At 40.7% G+C, this 22,932-nt stretch overlaps 1 protein-coding gene across 3 annotated transcripts in view; it reads right to left on the reverse strand.

The window, feature by feature from the left end:
• Positions 1-22,932, reverse strand: part of afap1 (actin filament associated protein 1) — a 67,019-nt gene that overhangs the window by 40,063 nt on the left and 4,024 nt on the right. The window contains exon 1 of one of the 3 annotated variants that reach the window (XM_051124218.1): positions 7,112-7,510. The exons of 1 other annotated variant lie outside the window; for it this stretch is intronic. In XM_051124218.1, the coding sequence (XP_050980175.1) occupies positions 7,112-7,145 (34 nt within the window). In that variant the 5' untranslated portion in view covers positions 7,146-7,510. Of the gene's footprint in view, positions 1-7,111; positions 7,511-22,932 lie in introns of those variants that run through there. One more of the 3 variants, XM_051124216.1, reaches the window with a different exon arrangement.

Consider the following 22,932-nt stretch of genomic DNA (forward strand, 5'->3'; position numbering starts at 1 on the left):
GTTCTCTTTAATGAACCGTTTGAATCCATATGCTCACACATGATCTATGACCTAGTACCATATATATAATAAGGCACTAACCCATGCCAAGTTTCTGTGGAGTACCCACCATCCCACATCCTTCACTTATGCTTCTGCTTTCTTTTATCTCTCTCACCCACTCTTCTCCATTTCTATTTCCATACTGAGCCAAGACGCTTTTCATTTTTCTCACTTCTTACTTCAGAAGGGGAAAGATATGACAGCTGACAATAAACCTTTGAAAAAAAGAAGATAACAAACAACCTCTTATGCTTTGGTTAAGAAACCTGCCAAGAACATAAACGTGAACGTCTCGCTCGTCTGTCCTCCCTTTCTGAAGGAAGCCGACCTCTCATCCAGTCCTTTGCCTCCCTTTGATGTCTGTGGACAGGATCCAGGCGGAGAACTGGTGATGACTGAGATACAACACAAGCTCTTCATACTCCGATCCAGCCTTACACACCAAACAGCTTGGAAGCTGAACAGATGGATGGAAGGAGGGATAGATAAAAATAAAAGCATGCAGTACTCTCTTATAACACCTACAGAGTCACATCAAAGTTCTGTTTCAAAATACTCCTGTAGAAGGACTATTTTAACAATGTTCTTACTACCTTTCTAGGCCTTGAACGTATCAGTTGTGTTTCTGTCTATGCAGGGTCAGAAAGCTTTGATCAAAAATATCTTAATTTGTGTTCTGAAGATGAACGAAGGTCTTACGCGTTTGGAACAACATGAGGGTGAGTAATTTTCATTTTTGGGTGGACTATCCCTTTAATAGATCTATACAAAAAAATTTACATTGTCAGTGACACACATACTCTATCAGCAAGCTGGTAAGTCAGTCAAAGACTGACAGCCACCGTACTGACTGTTACATTTTCTCCCATTGATTTTTCTATAAGTGGTCCATCTGTTCATATCCCATTGGAACCCAAAATATCAATAGGTTATATACTGTATAGAATCCCTCATAGATCTGAGAGGCACTGGGTGCCCAAAACAAAACATTTGGCAGCTGGGAATAAGGCAGCTACTAGTCTGTGGTTTGTGAAATTAGGCTGCTTTACGGTTTGGCCTCATCATGGTTACCGCTCACTGCCACAGGCCAGGGCACACCAGAGCACCACTCGGGCTGCACATGCCTGGAAAATAGTAGAAAACTACAGGACAGAAGAAAATATTGAACAGATGCTCTACTGTCCCACTAATGATGGGCTTCAATACCAGCATCTGTGTAGTCACATATATCAAATGCACCAGGATCATCAATAACGAGAATATCTCAGTTGTATGATTATGTTCATCTCTGTGTTTGATTATATGTGTGCACTATCCATATGTGAAAATACTGAGGTTTCAATTATGAAAGGACGGTTTAGAATATATGTCCATGTATGCGTACTTGTGTGTTTATGAGTATGTGTGTGTGTATAATTACAGAGCGCTAACTTCTAAACCACAGTGGGCAGAGGGGTGGGAAAGAGGGGCCACTGGTTACAGAAACCTTTAGGGATCATCCTTCTAGAGGGTTGAGGAGACTCCGTGGTGCCTGGGAAAGTGAGCATAGAAGTGTTTGCATCCACTTTTTATGTGTGCATTTATGAATGCTTACCAGCATTTGTGTCTTTGCCTTCCAACAATTACTTCAGAGCTTGGGCTGAATTGTAGCACATTTACAAGTTTACCATGTACAGATATAGAGGAAAAAAAAGATATTATTAGGGAAAAAAATACAACATTACAAAATCTCACTGACCTCAAACAGAACTGTAATAGACCAAAGATATATTTTAGTATTAACAATAAACTCATTTTCAAGGTGTCAGTAATGTAAAATACTAAATCAAATATTCAATGTAAATCTATGCATGTTGACCAATTATTTAAGACCAACTGACCCTTCGCGAAGACCCGCCCCCCTTTGTACAGTTGCTATGTCTGACAAGCCATCCACATCCACACATACAATACACACTACATCACAGAGCAAAGAGAAAACTGACAACATGCCAACAGGCAAGACAGAGCAGGTTACTTTAGGTATGAAACAAAGGGTGTGTTCACACTTGTATTTAGGTTTGTTTGGTTCATTTGGTCTGGATCAAAAAGGAAAATGATACTGGTCCTGGTCCACTTAGCGTTCACACTGGCATTTGTGATAGCGAACCTACCGAACCTAAAGGCACAATGACATGTTCATCAACCTGATTGTGTCACGTGGTGTACGGAGAAAAAGGAGGTCAGGGTCCAAATGCAGGGGAAGGAAGATTTTAATGAAATAATAACAAAACCAAAACCAAACATAAACCAAAAGGCCAACACGGCACAACACAACTGGAATCAAGATCAAAACTAAACAGAACAGAAACACACACGAAGACACAAGACAATGCAGACCTGAACAGGAGTGAGAAGTGAGAGTTCTTATACAATAGTCCAGAGTGTGAACAGCTGTGAGTGTAATCAGTGCAAATGACAAGACAGACGTGAACAATCAGGGGAGTGCAGTGCAGGGAAACAGCGACCTCGAGAGGCTGAGGGAAGACCCACAGCCCCGATCATGACAGTACCCCCTCCCTACGGAACGGCTTCCAGACGTTCCCAAAGTCTGGAGGGAGGAGGCACGGAGGAAGGCAACTCAGGGGGAGGGACGGCGGGCCAGGCCCGTGCAGCGCAGTCACCGCCGCGTCAGGAACAGAGAGAGCGGTCACCGCCGCGTCCGGAACAGAAGGCACGGTGAGGGCCGCGTCCGGAACAGAGAGAGGGGTCACCGCCACATCAGGAACAGAGAGCGCGGTCGCCGCCGCGTCAGGAACAGAGATAGCGGTCGCCGCCGCGTCCGGAACAGAGAGCGCGGTCGCCGCCGCGTCCGGAACAGAAGGCACGGTGAGGACCGCGTCCGGAACAGAGAGCGCGGTCGCCGCCGCGTCCGGAACAGAGAGAGCGGTCACCGCCGCGTCCGGAACAGAAGGCACGGTGAGGGCCACGTCAGGAACAGAGACAGCGGTCGCCGCCGCGTCAGGAACAGAGACAGCGGTCGCCGCCGCGTCCGGAACAGAGAGCGCGGTCACCGCCGCGTCCGGAACAGAGACAGCGGTCGCCGCCGCGTCCGGAACAGAGACAGCGGTCGCCGCCGCGTCCGGAACAGAGACAGCGGTCGCCGCCGCGTCCGGAACAGAAGGCACGGTGAGGGCCGCGTCAGGAACAGCGAGCGCAGCCGCCTCCGCGTCAGGAACAGAGAGCGCGGTCGCCGCCGCGTCCGGACAGGAGATAGCGGTCGCCGCCGCGTCCGGAACGGAGAGAGCGGTCGCCGCCGCGTCCGGAACGGAGAGAGCGGTCGCCGCCGCGTCCGGAACGGAGAGAGCGGTCGCCGCCGCGTCCGGAACGGAGAGAGCGGTCGCCGCCGCGTCAGGGACAGAGAGAGCGGTCGCCGCCGCGTCAGGGACGGAGAGAGCGGTCGCCGCCGCGTCAGGGACGGAGAGCGCGGTCGCCGCCGCGTCAGGAACGGAGAGAGCGGTCGCCGCCGCGTCAGGAACGGAGAGAGCGGTCGCCGCCGCGTCAGGAACGGAGAGAGCGGGCCGCCGCCGCGTCAGGAACGGAGAGAGCGGTCGCCGCCGCGTCAGGAACGGAGAGCGCGGTCGCCGCCGCGTCAGGGACGGAGAGCGCGGTCGCCGCCGCGTCAGGGACGGAGAGAGCGGTCGCCGCCGCGTCAGGAACGGAGAGAGCGGTCGCCGCCGCGTCAGGAACGGAGAGAGCGGTCGCCGCCGCGTCAGGAACGGAGAGAGCGGTCGCCGCCGCGTCAGGAACGGAGAGAGCGGTCGCCGCCGCGTCAGGAACGGAGATAGCGGTCGCCGCCGCGTCAGGAACGGAGATAGCGGATGCCGCCGCCTGCCCGCGGAAGAGTGTCTTCGCCCCCGCCAGAAAGCAGGGCCGCATCTGCGCAGCCTCGGCCCTACAGGTGTCCATCCCCGCCAGACAGGCGTAGATAAACTCAAAACGAGCGGCCGACGCCGCCTCAAAAGACATCCCCGCCGTATCTGGAACAGAGCGGGTGGTCGCCGCCCCCAAGCGGGCGCTCGCCGCCGCTAAACGGGCGGACGCCGCCTCCCCGAAAAAATTCCTCCCCGCTGGACCCATCTTGGAGGTCTGCATTCTGTCACGTGGTGTACGGAGAAAAAGGAGGTCAGGGTCCAAATGCAGGGGAAGGAAGATTTTAATGAAATAATAACAAAACCAAAACCAAACATAAACCAAAAGGCCAACACGGCACAACACAACTGGAATCAAGATCAAAACTAAACAGAACAGAAACACACACGAAGACACAAGACAATGCAGACCTGAACAGGAGTGAGAAGTGAGAGTTCTTATACAATAGTCCAGAGTGTGAACAGCTGTGAGTGTAATCAGTGCAAATGACAAGACAGACGTGAACAATCAGGGGAGTGCAGTGCAGGGAAACAGCGACCTCGAGAGGCTGAGGGAAGACCCACAGCCCCGATCATGACAGATTGATCATTTCTCAGCGCCACAAGCCAAATACACCTAATGCCGTCTGCTGGACTAAGCATGCTCGTTGATGATTGTATATGATTTTTTCACCACCTGCGAACTCACAAAGAGCTCATAAAAGACACTTTGCCTCCTCGTTGCTCCATATTCGCCCTCTGCTCATCTTGTTTTGGAAACACCACTTATTTCCCTCGTGAAATCATGTTGTATAGCGTCGCACCTTGTCATTACTTTCTGTTTTGGTTCATGTAGAAGTATTCGGTCTGTGTTGCGTTCATATTTCATTTGAACTGCACCAGAGTTCGTTTGGAAACAAGGAAAGCGAGACTGCTAAAAAGAAGGGTCTCGGTCCGCTTGTTTAGTATGCACCAGGGTTTGGATGGCAGCGTTCACACTTACTTGAATGAACCAAACATGACAAGTGTGAACACACCCTAAGTCCCAGTCTTTAAATGTAGTCATTTTTAAGAAATTCAAACAATAAATAACGTTTTGTGGCTCTTTAATGTGTCGTGACAGTGCATGTTAACTGATTATCTCTTCCTCTTTACTAGTTATAGCATGAAATAAACATGAATGAACATGAGAGGGTATCTTGTTTCAACTGTGGAAAGACTTAAAACACATTTTTTTCAGGTTAAGTTCAAGTTCTGTCAGTCAAACTCTCTGCGAAGGGTCAATTATGCTTCCCACCGCCCCCAATGATCTGCATATTGAATAATAACTGAATACTGAATAATTATAATTGAACCAGTAGTATAACTGAACCAGTTATTGAACCTATGATCACAAAAATACACTCCACTTAAGAGTCATGAATGCTTGGAGTTCCTTTTTCTTAGAGTTTCCCAAATTTGTCTTAAATTGTTTTTTTAAAGAGGCAAACTGACTAACCTCTCTGGCACACTAATCTCTCCCCTCAGGGACAATGTAGAGACTAGAAAGCTATTAGCTTTCTTACGGAGTAGTAGTGAATGTTTATGGTAGCAATTGAGAGAGGGAAAAAACAGAAAAATATGATAAAAAACTGTATTGAAGCCAAGCAGCAGTTGACAGAGTGGGTGGAAAAGATGGAGGAAGGCAAAGTTAAAGAGTTCTCTTTTTCCCACTCGTCTTTTTTGAGTCAGACATCTCTACTTGGAGGAAAGGAAAGGCTTTGGGGGTTTCTGGCACGTGTAGGCCTTTAAAAAGTCATCAGCGTGGAAACTGTCGGAGAGGAGACCCCCTAAAATAAAGCCAAGTAGGCTAACAGACCAATACCCACATCACACACAGTAATCGAGTGCCAATTCATGTCAGACTGGTCTAACAACACTGTGCCATGTTCATAAATGCCAATAAACACATTAACCACCAGCGCAGCCCAGCATGAGCTTCAGAACGAGATGAAAAGTTCAAATCCACAAGGAAAATGTCACATCTGGAACTATGCTGACAAGTTGTAGTTTAAAAACTTCATATAAGAACGGTGTTGTAGTCCCACTGTAACATACTGTATGTTAAGGGATGTTATATGGTTTTTGACGCAAACCATAATAAGGACACTGAAACAAAGCAAGGATGTCTGATATTAACCTGAAGGTGATGATATGAACAATCTTTTCATATTTTGGAAAACAATCATTCAGAATTAAAGTTTGACTGCTATGACTGACCAATCACAATCAAGCATTCCAGAGAGCCTTGCTATGGCAAATGCTATGGCAAAACCACACTTGGCCCTTCACATACAAAAGCCCAAAGCCAATACTACGCCCTGCACTCAGATACTGTTCAAGCACTGTGGACAATAGGGCTCTGTCATATCCAACAGAGTGCAAAGCTGTGATGCACGTACGGGATACCTGACACCTCACAGCTGCCAGCCAGCCAACGAATCACAGGCGTCCTGCCTATCCAACTCATGTTGTGTTTATGAAAGTGCAGACTTCTGTGACAGAAGATAACACGGCACCTGTATCACCCTAGAGTTATTATGGGTGACTGGAATCACTTTCCTAACAATTGTGATTTATTTATTTAGTGCAAATATTAAAAAATAATTTAAAATATTCTGTTTTGTTTTAATTAAATGCAAATCTGAATATTACTAATGACAAGAACTTATTAAAAACGTTTTAGAATAAAAAAAAAAAAAAAGAAAACAAATAGCGGTCAACGACTTTAAATTTAAGTGTCTTTACATTTCAAATAGCAACGGCTTTTCTAACTGACCTTAGAGAAAAGCTGTGAAGGATTCAACGGAGAAAATCTGACTCACGGGGTGAACTCAGCTCTTCCGAGTTCGGAAAGGTATTCCCGCCTTTAAAATGTCCGTTATATTAAATATTTAGTATTTTCTAACTTACTGTAAGTTTAAATTCAGTTTATCCGATGTTTAAACGCTAAGGTATTCCAGAATGAGAAGTGTGTTTCTAACATATAATGTTTGTTGTGATATGGCATCTCACTAAAAGCTACGTTACATTGTTCTTTCAAGCTATAAATGAAAAGTTTGGTGACAGTAGCCTAATATTAATCGACCGTCTCAAAGCATGCAACAATGAATCCACTCATGGAGATACTGGACACTCACCCCTCGAGGCGAACAGTATGGGGTCGCTCCGCATCTTAAAGTCAAACGCATCTAACTCGGGGTAGGTAGAGGTTGCAGGCGTGTGTCCGACAGCTGCTGTATTTCATTAAAATCCGCGCAACAGAGCCGTCTCTGTTTTCCCCGCTTTCTCCCTGTGCGAACCAGCAGCAGACCTCCTCCGCTCGCAACCGCCCGGCAACGTCTCGTTTCCTTTGAAACCCTCCTTTGAATCTCTCCTCGATCCTGACACAGAGCAGCTCTGTTCTCTTTCTGTTTGTCGCGATCCCGACAGCAAACCGCTGCGCCTTCGAAGGGGAGCTGCTTTGGAGACTTGAAGTAAAACCTCTCACTTTCTCTCCATGTCGTGCTCGGCGAAAAGTGGGACCTCCTTCCTCTCTATTTAGTTTCCTCTCCCTTTTTTCTCCGCCCTGTAGCCCCACTTCTCCAATTCCACAGCTGGATACAGCGCATGTGTGTGGAGAGGGACGATTAACGAGGATGTGTTCAGTGAGAGTTATGCGCGGATACGTTTATTATTCCCATATGCAAGGTTAAGATATTTACCTCAGACTGATCAAGAGCATCTTTATCCTTGTCTGTTTTTAATAAAAACTTTAATTCTAAAGAAGCTTCAAAATCAAAATATGAGCTCATCAAAGGGCTCAACTTTGTAGATTCGTTGTGGTTTATACTTATACTATAGATAGTTTCTAATCAAATGTTTTCATTCGTCTTAAATGTAAAGGTTGTCATCAAACGTAATTGTTACTGTTTGCCATTTTATATGTCAAAACCATATTTGGTTGTATTTTAATATGTTTTCACTATAATGGAGAGCAGGCTGCATACCAGGCAGCTCAGATAAAGGAGATTGAGGATTCAATCATCTAAGAATTCAATCAAAGAATAAGTAATACTTTATTTTAAGGTGTCCTTGTTAAACATGTAGCTGCTATTATAATAACAATCAATTATGCATAATTACATGTAAGTAACCCTAAGCCAAACCCTAACCATTTAGTAAGGATATGTAGTTATTAATATTACTTAGTACTTAAATGTATAAGGGCACCTAAAGTGTAACCAAAGAGTCTACTTGGCAAAATAGTTACATTCTAGTCATCTTACAAACACACATATTTCATTAGGTTAATCTAATTATGGCTCATTCACACTGACAGCAATTTGCAGAAACAAAGTGACCAGACATTATTCATTTTCAGTGAGAGTTGATAACTTATGCTGACATTGAGAAGCTGAACAGCTGAAAAGTTGAACAGAACTATGGAAGAAAGAAAAATAATTGGTGCCACTATTACAGGGAAACTATGGAAGCCAGTTTCCGCCACTGACTAAAAATAAAAAAAGGCAATTGCGACTTTTTATCTCACATTTCAAACTTTTTTCTCCAAATTGTGAGTTTACATCTCACAATTCTGACTTTTTTCACAGTATTGTGAGATATAAAGTCAGAGTTGCATGATATAAACTCACAATTGCGAGTTATAAAGACAGAATTGCGACATAAATTCGCAATTGCAAGTTTATATCACGCAATTCTGAGAAATAAGTCAGTATTGTGAGTTTATATCTCGCAATTCTGATTAAGTCGCAACCCTGATTATATCACGTAATTGTGAATGTATAACTCGCAACTGCGAGTTTATATCACAATTTTGAGAAAAAAGTCACAAAGAAGTCATTAAGTCGCAATTTTGATTATTTTATGTAATTCTGAATGTATAACTTGGAATAAGTTGCAATTGCAAGTTTATATCATGCAATTCTGAGAAAAAAGTCAGAATTGAGTTTGTATCTCGCAATTCTGATTAAGTGGCAATTGTGAGTTCATATCATGTAATTCTGACTTCCTAATACACAGTAAGTTGCAATTACAAGTTAATATCAGGCAATTCTGAGAAAGAAGTCAGAATTGTGAGTTTATATCTCACAGTTCTGACTTTATAACTAGCTGTTGTGAGTTTATATTTCGTAATTCTGAGAAAAAAGTCAGAATTGTGAGTTTATATCTCGCAATTTTAATTAAGTCGCAATTGTGATTATATCACATAATTCTGAATGTATAACTCACAACTGCGAGAGTATATCACACAATTTTGAGAAAAGTCAGAATTGCGATTTTATATCCCGCAAATCTGAATTTTATAACTCACAACTGCGAGTTTATATCACACAATTTTGATTTAGTCGCAATTTTTATATAAACAATTTCAAGTTTATATCATATAATTCTGACTTCATAACTCACAATACGTCGCAATTGCAAGTTTATATCACGCAATTCTGAGAAAAAAGTTAGAATTGTGAGTTTATATCTCACAGTTTTGATTAAGTCGCAATTGTGATTATATCACATAATTCTGAATGTATAACTCGCAACTGCAAGTTTATATCACACAATTTTGAGAAAAAATTTAGAATTGTGAGGTGATATCTCGCAATTCTGATTAAGTCGCAACTGCGATATTATATCCCGCAAATCTGCATTTTATAACTCGCAACTGCGAGTTTATATCACACAATTTTGATTTAGTCACAATTTGGAGTTTATATCATGTAATTCTAAGAAAAAAGTCAGAATTGTGAGATAAAAAGTAGCAGTAACCTGAATGAGCCACCACAAATTTTTATTCAGTGGTGGAAATGGGCTTCCATAGGAAACAGAAAGAGATGAGAAAAAAAAAAAAGTTTGCTGCTTTATTCTAGCACAAGTGAACATTCTTATCTGTCAAGTTTAGATGTTATTTCTTTACATCAATCATCCATTTGTTGATTCACTACAAGTCAGTAACTTAAAAGGTCTATAAAAAAGTGAGAAACTCTTTAAAATCTTTTTTTCACCCTCGTGACCTACAGGGGGTTCAAAACTAAAAAATGAAAATACAAATTTTATACAAAAGGTTGTTAATTCTTTTTAAGAATGTAATTATGCAGGGAGTATGGTCCTAACAGTCAGAAAATATAACTATAACTACTATAACTAAAGTCAATGTAAAGGTATGTCTGGATTGCAAAACAGTGCACACAGGTGGCCAAGTGAACTCACATGTGTGTCAGCAGGATATTGTATCTGGATGCTGATCCATGTATTTGGCCTTGGTGCAAAAACAACTATACACTCTGACATCATACTGGGGAGAGAATCAAATTGATATGCTGACATTAAATCCACCCAAAGCCTGCAGCACAGCGGAAAGCAATAGTGCCGTTGACTAAGAGGTTTCAACACAAAGCATGCATTCCCCACAGTTTTGAATTCAACACTGTATCAGATTAAAACAAGTGCCAGTTTTATGAAAACATACACTTATCTGTGTTCTGTTTATTTAGTTGCTTTCCTGTATAGCTTTTATCAGTTAGGGTATACCTTGTGTGTTTAACTTAGATTACAAATGCATTGTCAACTTTTTGTGGCATCACAAGTCATGACAAAGCCATGTTTATTATCTACTCATGTTAAAAATGGCACACGCCACAAGAGAGTTCAGTGGAGGAGACAATAAGGTTACACTTAGAGAGTGCACACAATTCAAAGTGATATCTTAGAAGAGGCAAGAGTCTTTAGAGAGATACACAAGAAGCAAGCCATTTAAAACAAATTGTGAAATGCTTAATTTCTGTCAGGAATCTCAAACATTGAGTCATTCAGCTAAATTGAAACACACAAACTGTGGGTAGTGATAAAGAAACAAAGAATAGAACGAAATGGTATCTGATGTAAACAACATTATGAGTAAACCGCATTAACATTATCTCTCCCCAGCTCCAGACCTGCCGTCAAAACAAAGAAATTCTGTGATACCCCTCTAACAGGACATGGCCCTCACGTCACATGCTCAGGATGTTGGAAACAGGGTGGAGGCCCCGTACTGGCAAACTGGTAACTGTCAGGAGGGTAAGCTTTAAACAAACAGAGCTCTAATGAAGCATTAAAGAGCCTGGTAGCCAGTGGAATGACTGTTTCCTCTGGGTTCCACTGCAGAGCATTTAATTACAGCAAAGGCTGTTTTGTCACATGAGCTAAATTCAAGGTCTTTTGAAGTGCATCTCACAGAATGTGCCTGTCTGTCACTCATCAGCGCTTATGTGTTTTCACGTCTCAGAGGAATGCAGCACAATCTCTGCCCTGGTGAAACACCTCATTACTAAAGTGGTTGGCCTCATTGGCAAAACACACAAGCCAAAATCATATGCACACCACCTGCAAGACAACAGGATTTTTGATTACAAGACCCCGAAAGTAAATGGATTGAATTCCACAGACAAATTAATTTGAATGCTCTAGACGATGTTGTTTCTGTACTCTATTAAAAACTAGCATTTCTAATCAGGGTCCTGAATGAACCCGTTGACATTTATTTTTCATCCCTGAAATGCTTGCAGGACTTGCTGAACCTTTATAATTGCTGGACGATGTTTTCCGAGTTTCTGGAACGTTGCCGGGTATTTTTGATTCATTTGAAACAACTGAATATCAGCTCTGCAATCTACACCCCTGCTACTCTCAAGTATCCAAACAGCAGAGAAGAGACTAAGATTTCAAAAGACATTTGGCTGTACTCTTCTCCTACACACACACATAGAGTACAATCAAGCCAAAGCCTCCTTATGGAATTAACAAAGAGTAGACAGACAGGATTTACAGCCACAGGAGGCAGTTGATCTGGTAAGACAGTTTGTGTCATCTCCTGTAATACTCCAAAAGCATATTATCAAACACCTTGTACACCGAAGCTACGCAAGCCATACCATACTGAGAGAAAACACGTACACTGCAATCTGCAATGAAAATTAATTTGTGCCAGACTGCAGAGACTGAATGTAGCTACAGATGTTGCTGTTGCAAATACCTCAGATGTGTTCAAGTGTTAAATGAACTGTGATGAATCCAATTAAAACAGCATAATTAGGTGTTCAACATACATAATGGCTCAAACGCAACAATCTTAGTGGCAAAAACCTTGGCTTCATTTTCACTGGTTGCTCTCCAGTTCCCTAGTTTGCAGTTCTTCCCTGATTAGATGTTATCTCATGTACACATGTGGAAAATTAAGCAACACACACACACAGAGACTGACTTACACAGGCAGTAAATGTGATAATGGAAACTTTCTGAGCTGGTACACTGCAACCAAAACTGTACACAGGTCTGGAGAAATTGTCAACATCATTGTCTTCATCACAAGCAATCAGGCTTCACAGACTCTCCATATGGCTATGAGGTAAAGGCCGGTCTGCTCAGCTGCAGTTGCATAATTTGACACCAGAGTCATTTTATAGTATGGAAAGCTGTAGTGCATATGGATGGGCCGTATGGAACACTGGCTGTGGTCCAATGAAGGAAAGCCTTGATGAAGAGAAGAGAGAGTATTTAAAACTAGGTCAGAATCAGAGTGAGCATGACTGCGTTTTGACGCTGCTCACTCGTAATATCCTGGCTGGGTTTCAGACATACATTAGTGCTGTGTTTGGATTGGGCAGGGTCAGCTGGATATTGCACTTCAAACCGGTCCAACAAAGGGTCTCAGTGGAGATACACAATCCTATATCCTTGAACCGCCCTAAAGAAGGCTTTGACAAAAAACAGCTCGGCATTCCACATACGATACTCTGGACTAGTGCAGATGAGGCCATGTTATGTTCTCGCTTTACAATGATATATGCTCAGTCAAGAATAATCAATAAGCACACTTATACACAGACTTGAGCAATAATTCATGTCATGTAAATGGTTTAGTCTGACTGAAACTGTACCAGTCAGATTTTGCATTTTTTTTCTCTCCAACAGCTTCAGAGCAACCACTCTATTCATTCAGTATTCAAAGTTTAATTCAGTTCAAATGTTGCATGCTGGTTTTCACAAAAAATGTCAAAGCACACTGAGTACCAAGTACAGTGTTGGCAAGGACAAGATGACCAAGACAAGAGTCCAACTGAGTCCATTTGTTAGAATTAATGGAGTGGACAATTTTGAAGACCCATCTGCAAGTTATCATTAGGAACAACCAGCTGCATAAAGCTCATTCTGTGCTTTCCTCTATTGAGCTATACAGTATCCACTTCGAACTGATCCATAACTCTGTTTTCCAAAAATGCTCAGATTCTTCATAATTTTGTGTGTTTTTGCCTTAAGTCTACATCTACAATAAACCCAGATACATTTGAAAACAGTTTTCATTTTAAAACGCTATCCGCCCATATTGGCGTTTCTCATCCACACTGAAACATCGGAAAATGTTAAATTCACCTTACTGCACATGAGTACAACCTCATAAAAGCTCACTGAGATGATACAGATGGAACCCACATAATAAGTTGCCACGCAATTTTTCTAGCAGGATCATTTTATTTACGGAAATATCTCATTCACTGACGCGTTTATGTCGTGCTCACACGTTTGATCTAAAAAGCACCTGCCCTCATGTTTTTGCCGCAAACAGCAATTGTGAGTAATTTTTTTGTCATCTTTTTAGGACCGTAATATGAAGAGTGTACAAAGTAGATATCTTTAGCAACAGTGTGAATGTGAATAGCACATAACAGGCACAATTTCCGGTATAAACAACGATGTCTATTGGTACAATATGCGTCACATGACTAATTATACATCAACGTTTTCAAAAGCTTTCATTTTCATAGTCCACACTACAATGTATAAATGCAGCTTTCAGATTTAACCACTTTGGAGAGTGTTTTTTCAAAAATCTCAGTTTTCCTAAAAACGCTGTGCCAGTGTGGATGGAAGGCCAAAATGGAGAGAAAAATAAGCATTTTCAAACAAAAACGTATTAGTGTGGACATGGCCTACTTTTTCAGTTCAATTACATTTCCTTCCTTCCTCTTGTTCTTCTCGATGCCAATCCTTGATAACATACACATGACCCTCCCCCAATCCACACCCAGTCTCAAGTCCCAGCTGCTTTAGCCAGGGTGCCTCTTTAGCTCCAACCGTCCACAGCAAACAGTCAGATGGATGGAAGGATAAGGGGAGGATGGCCCAGCAGGACTACAAGTCACAGCCACTAATACACACTCAACGCACCCCACCACTTTTGGGCTCAGTCCACCATCTGGCCAGGCTGAGACTGCAGACGTGTTGTTGGTTATGGCTGGCCAACTCGATGGGGGGAGGAGACCCAATTAAGAAGCCATTCTGCTTTAATGCAAAATGTATGAGCCCCCCACCCCACAGTTTTTTTTTCCAATGTGTTTTTATCTGGTTCTCCCTCGATTGCTGAACACAGCAATCAAATACAAATCCTCTCAGTGTATAGCGGACATCAGACAGTCCTTCATTTCCTCAGATCCAGGCACTTTCCATCAGATGATCTTGATAAATGTTTCAGCCAGACTCAGCCAGAACCACAGACATTGATTTTCATCAGACCTCAGGGAGGAAGTCCGCCCCCGGAGATCCAACAGCATGTATTTTTGCAGAGTGCTGATTTAGGATCAGATTTTCACATTGTTTACTGAGGTTTAAGCCAAGGAGTGCTAAGGAGCAGCTCTGATCCAGAGACAGCATTTCTGATACGTGATCTTGTACATGTATGGGTCCTGGCCTCTCACAGCAGACCTAAGGAGTCAACCTAGGTTTGATAAATGATCCCAGCAAAAGAAAGAAAATGAGACAATACAATATAAAAAGAAAGAGCACTGCTGTCATGGCCATTGAGATATGGAAGCTCATTCATTTTATCTATTAAATTCCAATTCTGTGGATCACATGAATCTGATTTTTGTCCATAATGTCAATTCTAACCCTAGACATAGACACTGAGAGAAACAGCACCTAATATGTTTACACACTATCAAATAATCTGTTAATAATCAGATTGATGACTTACTCAGACTAAAAGGCATTCATTTAAATACCTAAATCAGACTGATGTAGGAGTGGTGTAGATCTAAAATAATCCAATTAATCTACCTTATTTTTCCAGTAAGAATGGGCGCAGCCATTTGTAAACTTTATGGATCTGGCTTCCACTCCAGCTATTTTTAGCTGTACAAAACATGAACATTTTGGTGACAAGGGGGTGAGTAAATTATCTGTAAATTTTTGTTGTGGAAGTGAATTTTAATTTATTTTTAAGATCTGAGGTAAGCTGTCTGTTGTTGCTTTCAGTATTAGGTCAGGCAAAATGATATTCAAACTCACATTACATACTTTTAACTTTAAATACAGCACATAATCATTATCTGAGATTATCACTGTCATATAGTTTGTATGCTGTTGTTCCAGCCCCAACGTTGCGGAAACAGAAACCGTTTCTAAAATAGAAATTTTGTGTGTTGCCGTCATGGCCAGTTAGGACAAAAACTTACCGTGGATTTCTGAACACAACGACTGAAAAATTGGATTGATAAAAATAAGTGCATGGAAACATAGCAAATGACTGCCACAAAGGAAAGGTATTGAGAGTATGCAAGGCCAAAGGGAAGGTGACAGGATGTGGGTGAAAGGGAAGGGAGGAGAAGGATGGAAAATAAAAGAATGTGGAAGACCTTTAGTTCACCTGGCAGACACAAATTACAAAACCTCGCCCCTACTGTCAGGGAGCGAGCCAATCGGCTTAAAACATCCAGCAGTCCCCCAAATATTCACACTGATCTGTGTCATCTATATTGAACTAAAACACTACTAAAAAAAGTTTAATTGAAAACTCATGGATCTGTTCTGATAGTCTAGTCGTAGATTTAGTATGTTTTTTACTCTGTAACAGTGATTACAAAAGCAACCATGTTAAATCATCATGGGCAAAGACCACTCAAAAAAATCAGTTCCGTTTGTTGTGTTTTTTAAATTTTTATTTCTTCTTCTTGTTGAAACAAACGGCATATCCTGGTTAGATATATTTTGGAGCATGGTAGCTGGTTTGAGCTGGTCATGAGCAGGAGCTAGTTAAACCAGCTCAAACCAGTTACCATGCTTCAAAACATACCGAACCAGCACATGCCCTTTTTTTTTTCAACAGGGCTAATATCTTTTTATACTATGTTTTATGTTACCTTTTCTGTTGTGTTTGTGTGGTTTTGTGTTGTTTTATGTAGTGTAGCATGTAAAGGCAGTGTATCATTCCTGTCTATCCGTTTTGTGTTTTGTAAACATGGTAAAATTACACTTCACATTCTCTGTGAAGACAGCATAGGAGGCGGAGGTTCTTTGCGCAGCCAATGGCGGTACTGCAAAGTACCACTGATGAGAGAGGGATGATGGGAATAGCATTCCAAAGAAACATCTGCAAAGCTTCAAGTGTAAAAGTGCTGAATGACACCAACAACAAACAATTATAATACACTGAAAGAAAAGAGAGAAGGGGGACAGGCAAAAAGTTGACAAAGGCTGACTGTTGATAAATACCTCTCACATACTCACAGACTCAGTCACAATAACATACTCACTCATATAAAATGTCCACCCAAATGGAAACTAATGCAGCACAGCATGGAAAAAAACAAGAATCGTTACAAACTCACTGAAAAAACACATAATTTGAGCTTTTCAAAGTGAACAGCAATGTTATTCTCTGCGTCTCTGAAAACTTTACTGTGCCTTCCAAAAGTATTCATACCCCTTCATTTTTTTTCATGTTGTTTAAGTTGCAGCATTATGTTAAACTGCTTTAAATTACTTTTTCCCCATGTCAATTTACAATCCATACACCATAATAACACAGCAAAAAACAGATTTGTGACAACTTTGCAAATTTCTTAAAAATAAAACACTGAAATAAGTACATTGCATAAGTATTCATACCCTTAATTCAGTATTTAGCTGAAGCACCTTTACAGCCTCAAGTCTTTTGGGGTATGATGCTTTACACATCTGCATTTGGCAGTTATCTGCCATTTTTCGCCTCACATCTTCACCTCTCAAGCTTGGATGGGGGCTGGCAGACATTTTCAGGTTTCTCCAAAAAATATTTGATTGCGATCAAGCCAAGGCTTTGGCTGGGCCACTCAAGGACATTCACAGAGTTGTCTATAAGCCAGTCTTGCGGTGTGCTTAGGGTCATTGTCCTTTTGGAAGGTGAACCTTCTAATCAGTCTGAGGTTCTGGGTTTTCATTAAGGCTATCCCAATGTTTTGGTGCACTGAGATTTCCTTCTACTCTGAAGAGTCCCTCAGTCCCTGCCACTGAAAAACAACCCTAAGGCATGAGGCTGCTACCACCACATTTTACAGTTGGGATCGTACTCTGCAAGTAATGAGCAGTGCTTGGATTCCTTCAAATACAATGCTTGGAATTGAGGTTCATCAGACCAAAGAATCTTGTTTCTCAGTCTGAGGGTCCTCTAGGTACTTTTTTGCAAATTCCAAGTGGATTTTCATGTGTCTTCACTAAATAGAGGACTAAATTTGACCACACTGCCATAAAGACTTGATTGGTAGAGTGTTGCAGTGGTGTTTGTCCTTCTGTAAGTTTCTTCCATCTGCATATATGATCATGGAGATCAACTAGAGTGACCATCAGCTTCTTGGTCACCTGTATAACCAAGCCCCTTCTCTATCAATTTCTCGGTTTGGCCAGGAGGCCAGCTCTAGGAAGAGTCTTACTGTAGTTGTTCCAAGCGTTTTCCATTATGAATAATGGAGGCTACATGCTTCTGCGAACCTTCAATGCAGCAGCATTTTTTTCCGAAATCTTGCACATATCTGTGCCTAGACACAAGCCTGTTTCAGAGCTATACAGGAAGTTATTTTGACCTTAGGGCTTGGTTTTTGCTCTGATATGTATTTTCAGCTGTTAGATCTTTTCTGAGAGGTGTGTGCCTTTCCAAATCATACTCATTCAAATGAATTTACCACAGTTTAACTCCAGTCAAAGTGTAATAACATCTACAAGCGATATGAATGCTCCTGAGCTTAATTTCAAGTGTCCCACAAAAGGGTATGAATACTTATGCAATGGAATATTTTTATTTTTATTTATTTTATTGTTTTTTTATTTCTAATAAATGTGCAAAGCTGTTTTGTGCTTTGTCATCACAGTGTATGGAGTGTAGATTGATGTGGGAAAAAAGAATTTAAAGCAGTTTAACATAAGCCTGCAACATAAAATGTGAAAAAAATGAAGGGGTATGAATACTTTCACAAGACACTATATGCATCAGTGTTTTAAAATGTCATAACCATTTACTCACTCAGCTTTCAAATCCAATCCTGCTGTTAGCTAGACAAAGTATGAGGGTGTTTATGATCTAAAGCACCAAATGCCTGGGTGGTTTAATCCATGAAAGAATGCCATGATCTTACCACTCACACCTCGCTCTGACAGAGCTCGATTTGCAAGGTTTACTGAGGACTGAATGTGGAAGGTACTAAACATTACACTCTTGAATCACAACACAGCCTATTGCTGTCTTTAGAACAGGGATGATTTCATCTACAGAACTGTCATGTGAAGGTGAAACTACTACAGTAAAAGCAACTTGGCTGTACTAGGAAATATGCTGTGAGGACCAACCAGGGGCCAGATTCGCAAAACATTCTTATAAACAAATTTCCTGCTTATTTTGTTACTTCATAAAACCACTTTCTACCAACCAAAGCAAACCAAACTTTGACACTTAACAGACTAAAAGCAGATGAAAAAGCACTGAAAGCTTTCTAAGCTTGAGGTTTCAGTATGCATAGCCTCTGGGCTTTGTATGGGTGTGTCAAGGGTGAAATACAGGGAACGAAAGCAAGTATTCCCATATATCAAAACACCTTGCCATTAACCTAAATGTACAATTAATTTAAAAGAACAGGTCTGGAGGCCTCGGCACACATATTTGTGTTCTTGAAAAAGTGCACTTAAATTTTCCAGAATGCAAACAGAATTGAACATCACCTTTGGCGCACATAGCACTGAACACCTGGTTACTTTACCAGCAGATCTATACATGCACATAAGCACGTTCATTTACTACAGAAAAGCCTGGAACCACTATTCCAAAAAACATGTGAAAACAAGTCTTGGCTAAAATCCAAACTAAGCATTTTACACAAATACCCAAAGGGCAGGTTGCCTTCATCATCACCCTAAAAATCATTCTCCCCTACTAAAAACAAATTGGAATTGATGGAAAGTGGGTTACAATAACATGAATAGGTGGAAAAGCATAAAAAGAAAATAGGTGTGTGTTTATTTGTGCACACACACACACACTGTCTGAGCGTTGAAATATATGCACTCCCTTTGAGAATTAGAACCCATAGACTGACTAACTTTTACTCCCTTTCTGACCCACCACAGGAAGTGACGTAATTTATAAGTCACTGTCACTTTACCCATGGATTACAGAGTGATTTCTATAAAGTGGGCCTCTTCTGTTTCCATCACATTGTTGTTGGGATTTTATGCAGTACAGTTTGTGAGTATTCTTTAGTTCCTTTCTTTATTCATCTGGAAAATCAAAATGAATGCAGGAAATAAAAAACGACAGGCACAAAATAGGCACGAAAAGGCATGCTGGGCGGCAGAGAGAAGGGAATTTACTGTAGGAAGATAAGAGAGCTGCCTCAAGGTCTAAATACCAGCGCTCACAAATACACCTGCATGATCAATAACCTAAAAACACAGATGGCGCTTGTTTTCAGAACAGAAAGAATTTGGCGAAAGACAGAAAGACTATGTAGGTCAGCAGTTTTATATGGGCCACTTTACAGAATTGGTGCAAAGTCAGACTTGGAAAATGTATTTTTCCACAAATTTGCAAATTGTATAATATCCAGGGTACACATTTCTAGTAATTGTGCAGTTAATTCTCATATTGTATTTTCAGAAAGTTTTGAAATTTTTGTCCTCTCTCCAAATTTGTCATTACCGAAACACAGTAATAAATAATTTAATAAGAAGGTTTATATTGACCTATTAAGTTTTTGCAGAAAACAAGTAATATACACTGTAAAAAAGTTGTTTCAACAAAGTGTTTGTGCTGCCTTAAAATTTTAAGTTTAGTCAACATGAAATGTTAAGTTGTACTACATAAAAATGTGGATATTTGAGTTGAGTAAACTTACATTTTTAAGGCTGTACAAACACTTACTTTCTTAAGTTTACAGTGTATAATTTAATTAGAATTGCTATTTTACTAAAACATTTTAAAGGTAAATCAATAACAATTGCTATTTGAACAATATTTCAAGTGTAATTTATGATTTTTTTGTATTTTGATTCAAATTTTTTTCTTTGTAAAGGGCAAAAAGTTAAGGATTCATTAGTTTGAAGATACACTGAACCAAACAATATCATAATTTCTTAACTGATATTTCGGTATACTTTTATTTTTGACAAAACATCCGATGTTTCGGTCATGACTGCACATTTTCGGCAATGACGGTAATGTTTTGGTAGCGACCACATTACAGACTTTTGACTCACATACTAAAACACTACAAAATGTACTAAAATACTAAAAATGTGCATAACTGTAGTATAATTTTGTTTATTTCACCCAAATAAAGGATTACGTGTTCCCTTTTGTCACTACCGAAACGATCGGTCGGTCGTGACTGTTTCGGTAGTCACAATTTTAGATACTTTTGAACGTAGCTCAAAGATGCTAATCAGCACATGGTTAGCTAGCACAGCTCTGAACAGTTGTACACATATAAAAACTAAATGTTATGGAATAACACCCAAAAAAGTGTGCCTAATTGCAGAAAAAAAGGTGTTTGGTAGTGACGTTCCTTAAAGTTACATACAGATTCAGACTTTTGGAAACATTCACCTCAAAATGATCGGGCCTATCTACTCACCGTGTAAAATTTCACTTTCACTAGAGACCTTTGCACACTAGGACTATTGCAAAATCAGAGCTTTGAGACTGTCCTTCTTTAGCAGGACAAACTACATGCCTGCAGATTTGCTTCTTGGTGCATATTGGAGGAAATTGCAAGGTATCAGTCAAACACAAGGAGTCAGTCACACAGAAAATCTCTGTAATCTATGAAAACAAATAACAAATCACTATAGGTTATTTCTAAAAGCTAAGCTAGCTCATCTCCTAAAAGCCCAAGACAATTACAGCACACTGTGTATTAATTATTCATGCTAACAGTTCTAGCATCTGTTAGCTATAAAACAAGCCTTTACAGAAAGACTGTAACCTTGGCTGCAACAACACGCCCTAAACACAAAATACTTAACCAGAGTTTCCACTCGGCGAATAACATTAACCACATCAGACTAATCAGATCCCCTCTCTGCCTGTGATGTGGTCAAAACCACAGCAACTTTCATCTTTTGTATCTCTGCCACAATTTCCACACCTTCCTCACTCATTTCCATTTTCCTTCTATTACTTTCCATCTCATACACAAATAGCGGAACTGTAAAACGACAAATAATAACCTCTACTTCTTTCAAATGATTCAGAAATATTCATGATGAAAGCGAAAGAAAGAGAAATGAGGATAACTAAAGCTTTATAAAGAAAATGAGACATCAGCTTTCTCAGACGGTGACTCAGAGGTCTTGAGTTCAGCTTGGTTTACAGCACAGACACTCTAGAGTCTATACACACACACACACACACACACAAATACACACATATACTCAAATGGGCAATTTGAAGTACAGGCACCTCCTTTGTGAATACAAACACACTTTGAGTATGTTGAGTTTGACAAAAAGATAAAGAGCAAAGCTACATCTTCCCGCTGGCTATGTCTCGATTCGAAACCCTAATGGGACAACATCTAAAGCTAGAAAAGAGCCAAAAGGCATGCAACACCACTTTTTCATGTTTAACTTTAAAGATCTGCCACTCCAGTCCAGTCATGTTACAGAGCCGCGGGCGGTATGGATGACTGACAGCTCTGGAGAGACGTCTCGCACAGCTGTCTGTGTAAATAATACACAGTGTTACTTCAGAACGTACGCACGTTTATTTATAATAATAAAATGTAATATATATATTGTTTCATCTAACTTTTCCAACCTTTGAATTCATATTTCGTTTTCATCATTGTTATATATTTAATACTGTGTTCGAGGATTTGTTTAGACAAAAGTCTGGGCAGTGCAGAATGAGTCATCCAAGAAAAGAAAATCTGTTTTAAAGGTGCAGTATGTAATATTGACAGCTAGTGGTTGAAATGGGTACTACAGCCCCAATTGAAAATATTGGACAGAGTTGCTTGTCCCGCCCCCTCCTCTTCAGACCCAATGCTCACACAGGCTGCCAGATTGAGAAAAAACAACAGGAATGAGCGAAATTTGCAATATAAGGCGACAAGTGTTGCTGTGTTCACTGTTTTGATGAGTTGATTAATCCATGTTTTAATAAATAATAAAGCTTTTTAGATGGATGCCGAGGCTTTTTAGTTCGGGTAGAACTGACTGAGTTTGCTTGCTGGCTTACATTGTTGCAATCTGTTTTTTCCACATACTGGCAACCCGTGGTGTCAAAATACTATTGGGTAAATTGGCAGTGGGCGGAATTACACAGATGAAGACGAAAACAAAAACAGCCATTCCGACATGGAACGCAGTATAAAATAACTGGCTGCAGCATTGTTTTTTAGAGAAACAAGTATGTAAATTTAGCATGTTTCCAAAATATCTGCAATAGAGCTGTCAAGTTTATTTTGGTAATCAAGTACTTGATTATTCTGATAATTAATGGAGTAATTGGATAATTATAAATAATTTGTTTGTGGTAATAAAAATAGACCTAAGCGAGCAACAGACTTTAAAATTACTTGAAATGCATATGTGACCCTGGACCACAAAACCAGTCATAAGTAGCATGGGTATGTTTGTAGCAATAGACAACAATACATTGTATGGGTCAAAATTATCTTTT

The sequence above is a fragment of the Labeo rohita genome, chromosome 12, assembly GCF_022985175.1.
Source record: "Labeo rohita strain BAU-BD-2019 chromosome 12, IGBB_LRoh.1.0, whole genome shotgun sequence".
Lineage (NCBI taxonomy): Eukaryota > Metazoa > Chordata > Actinopteri > Cypriniformes > Cyprinidae > Labeo > Labeo rohita.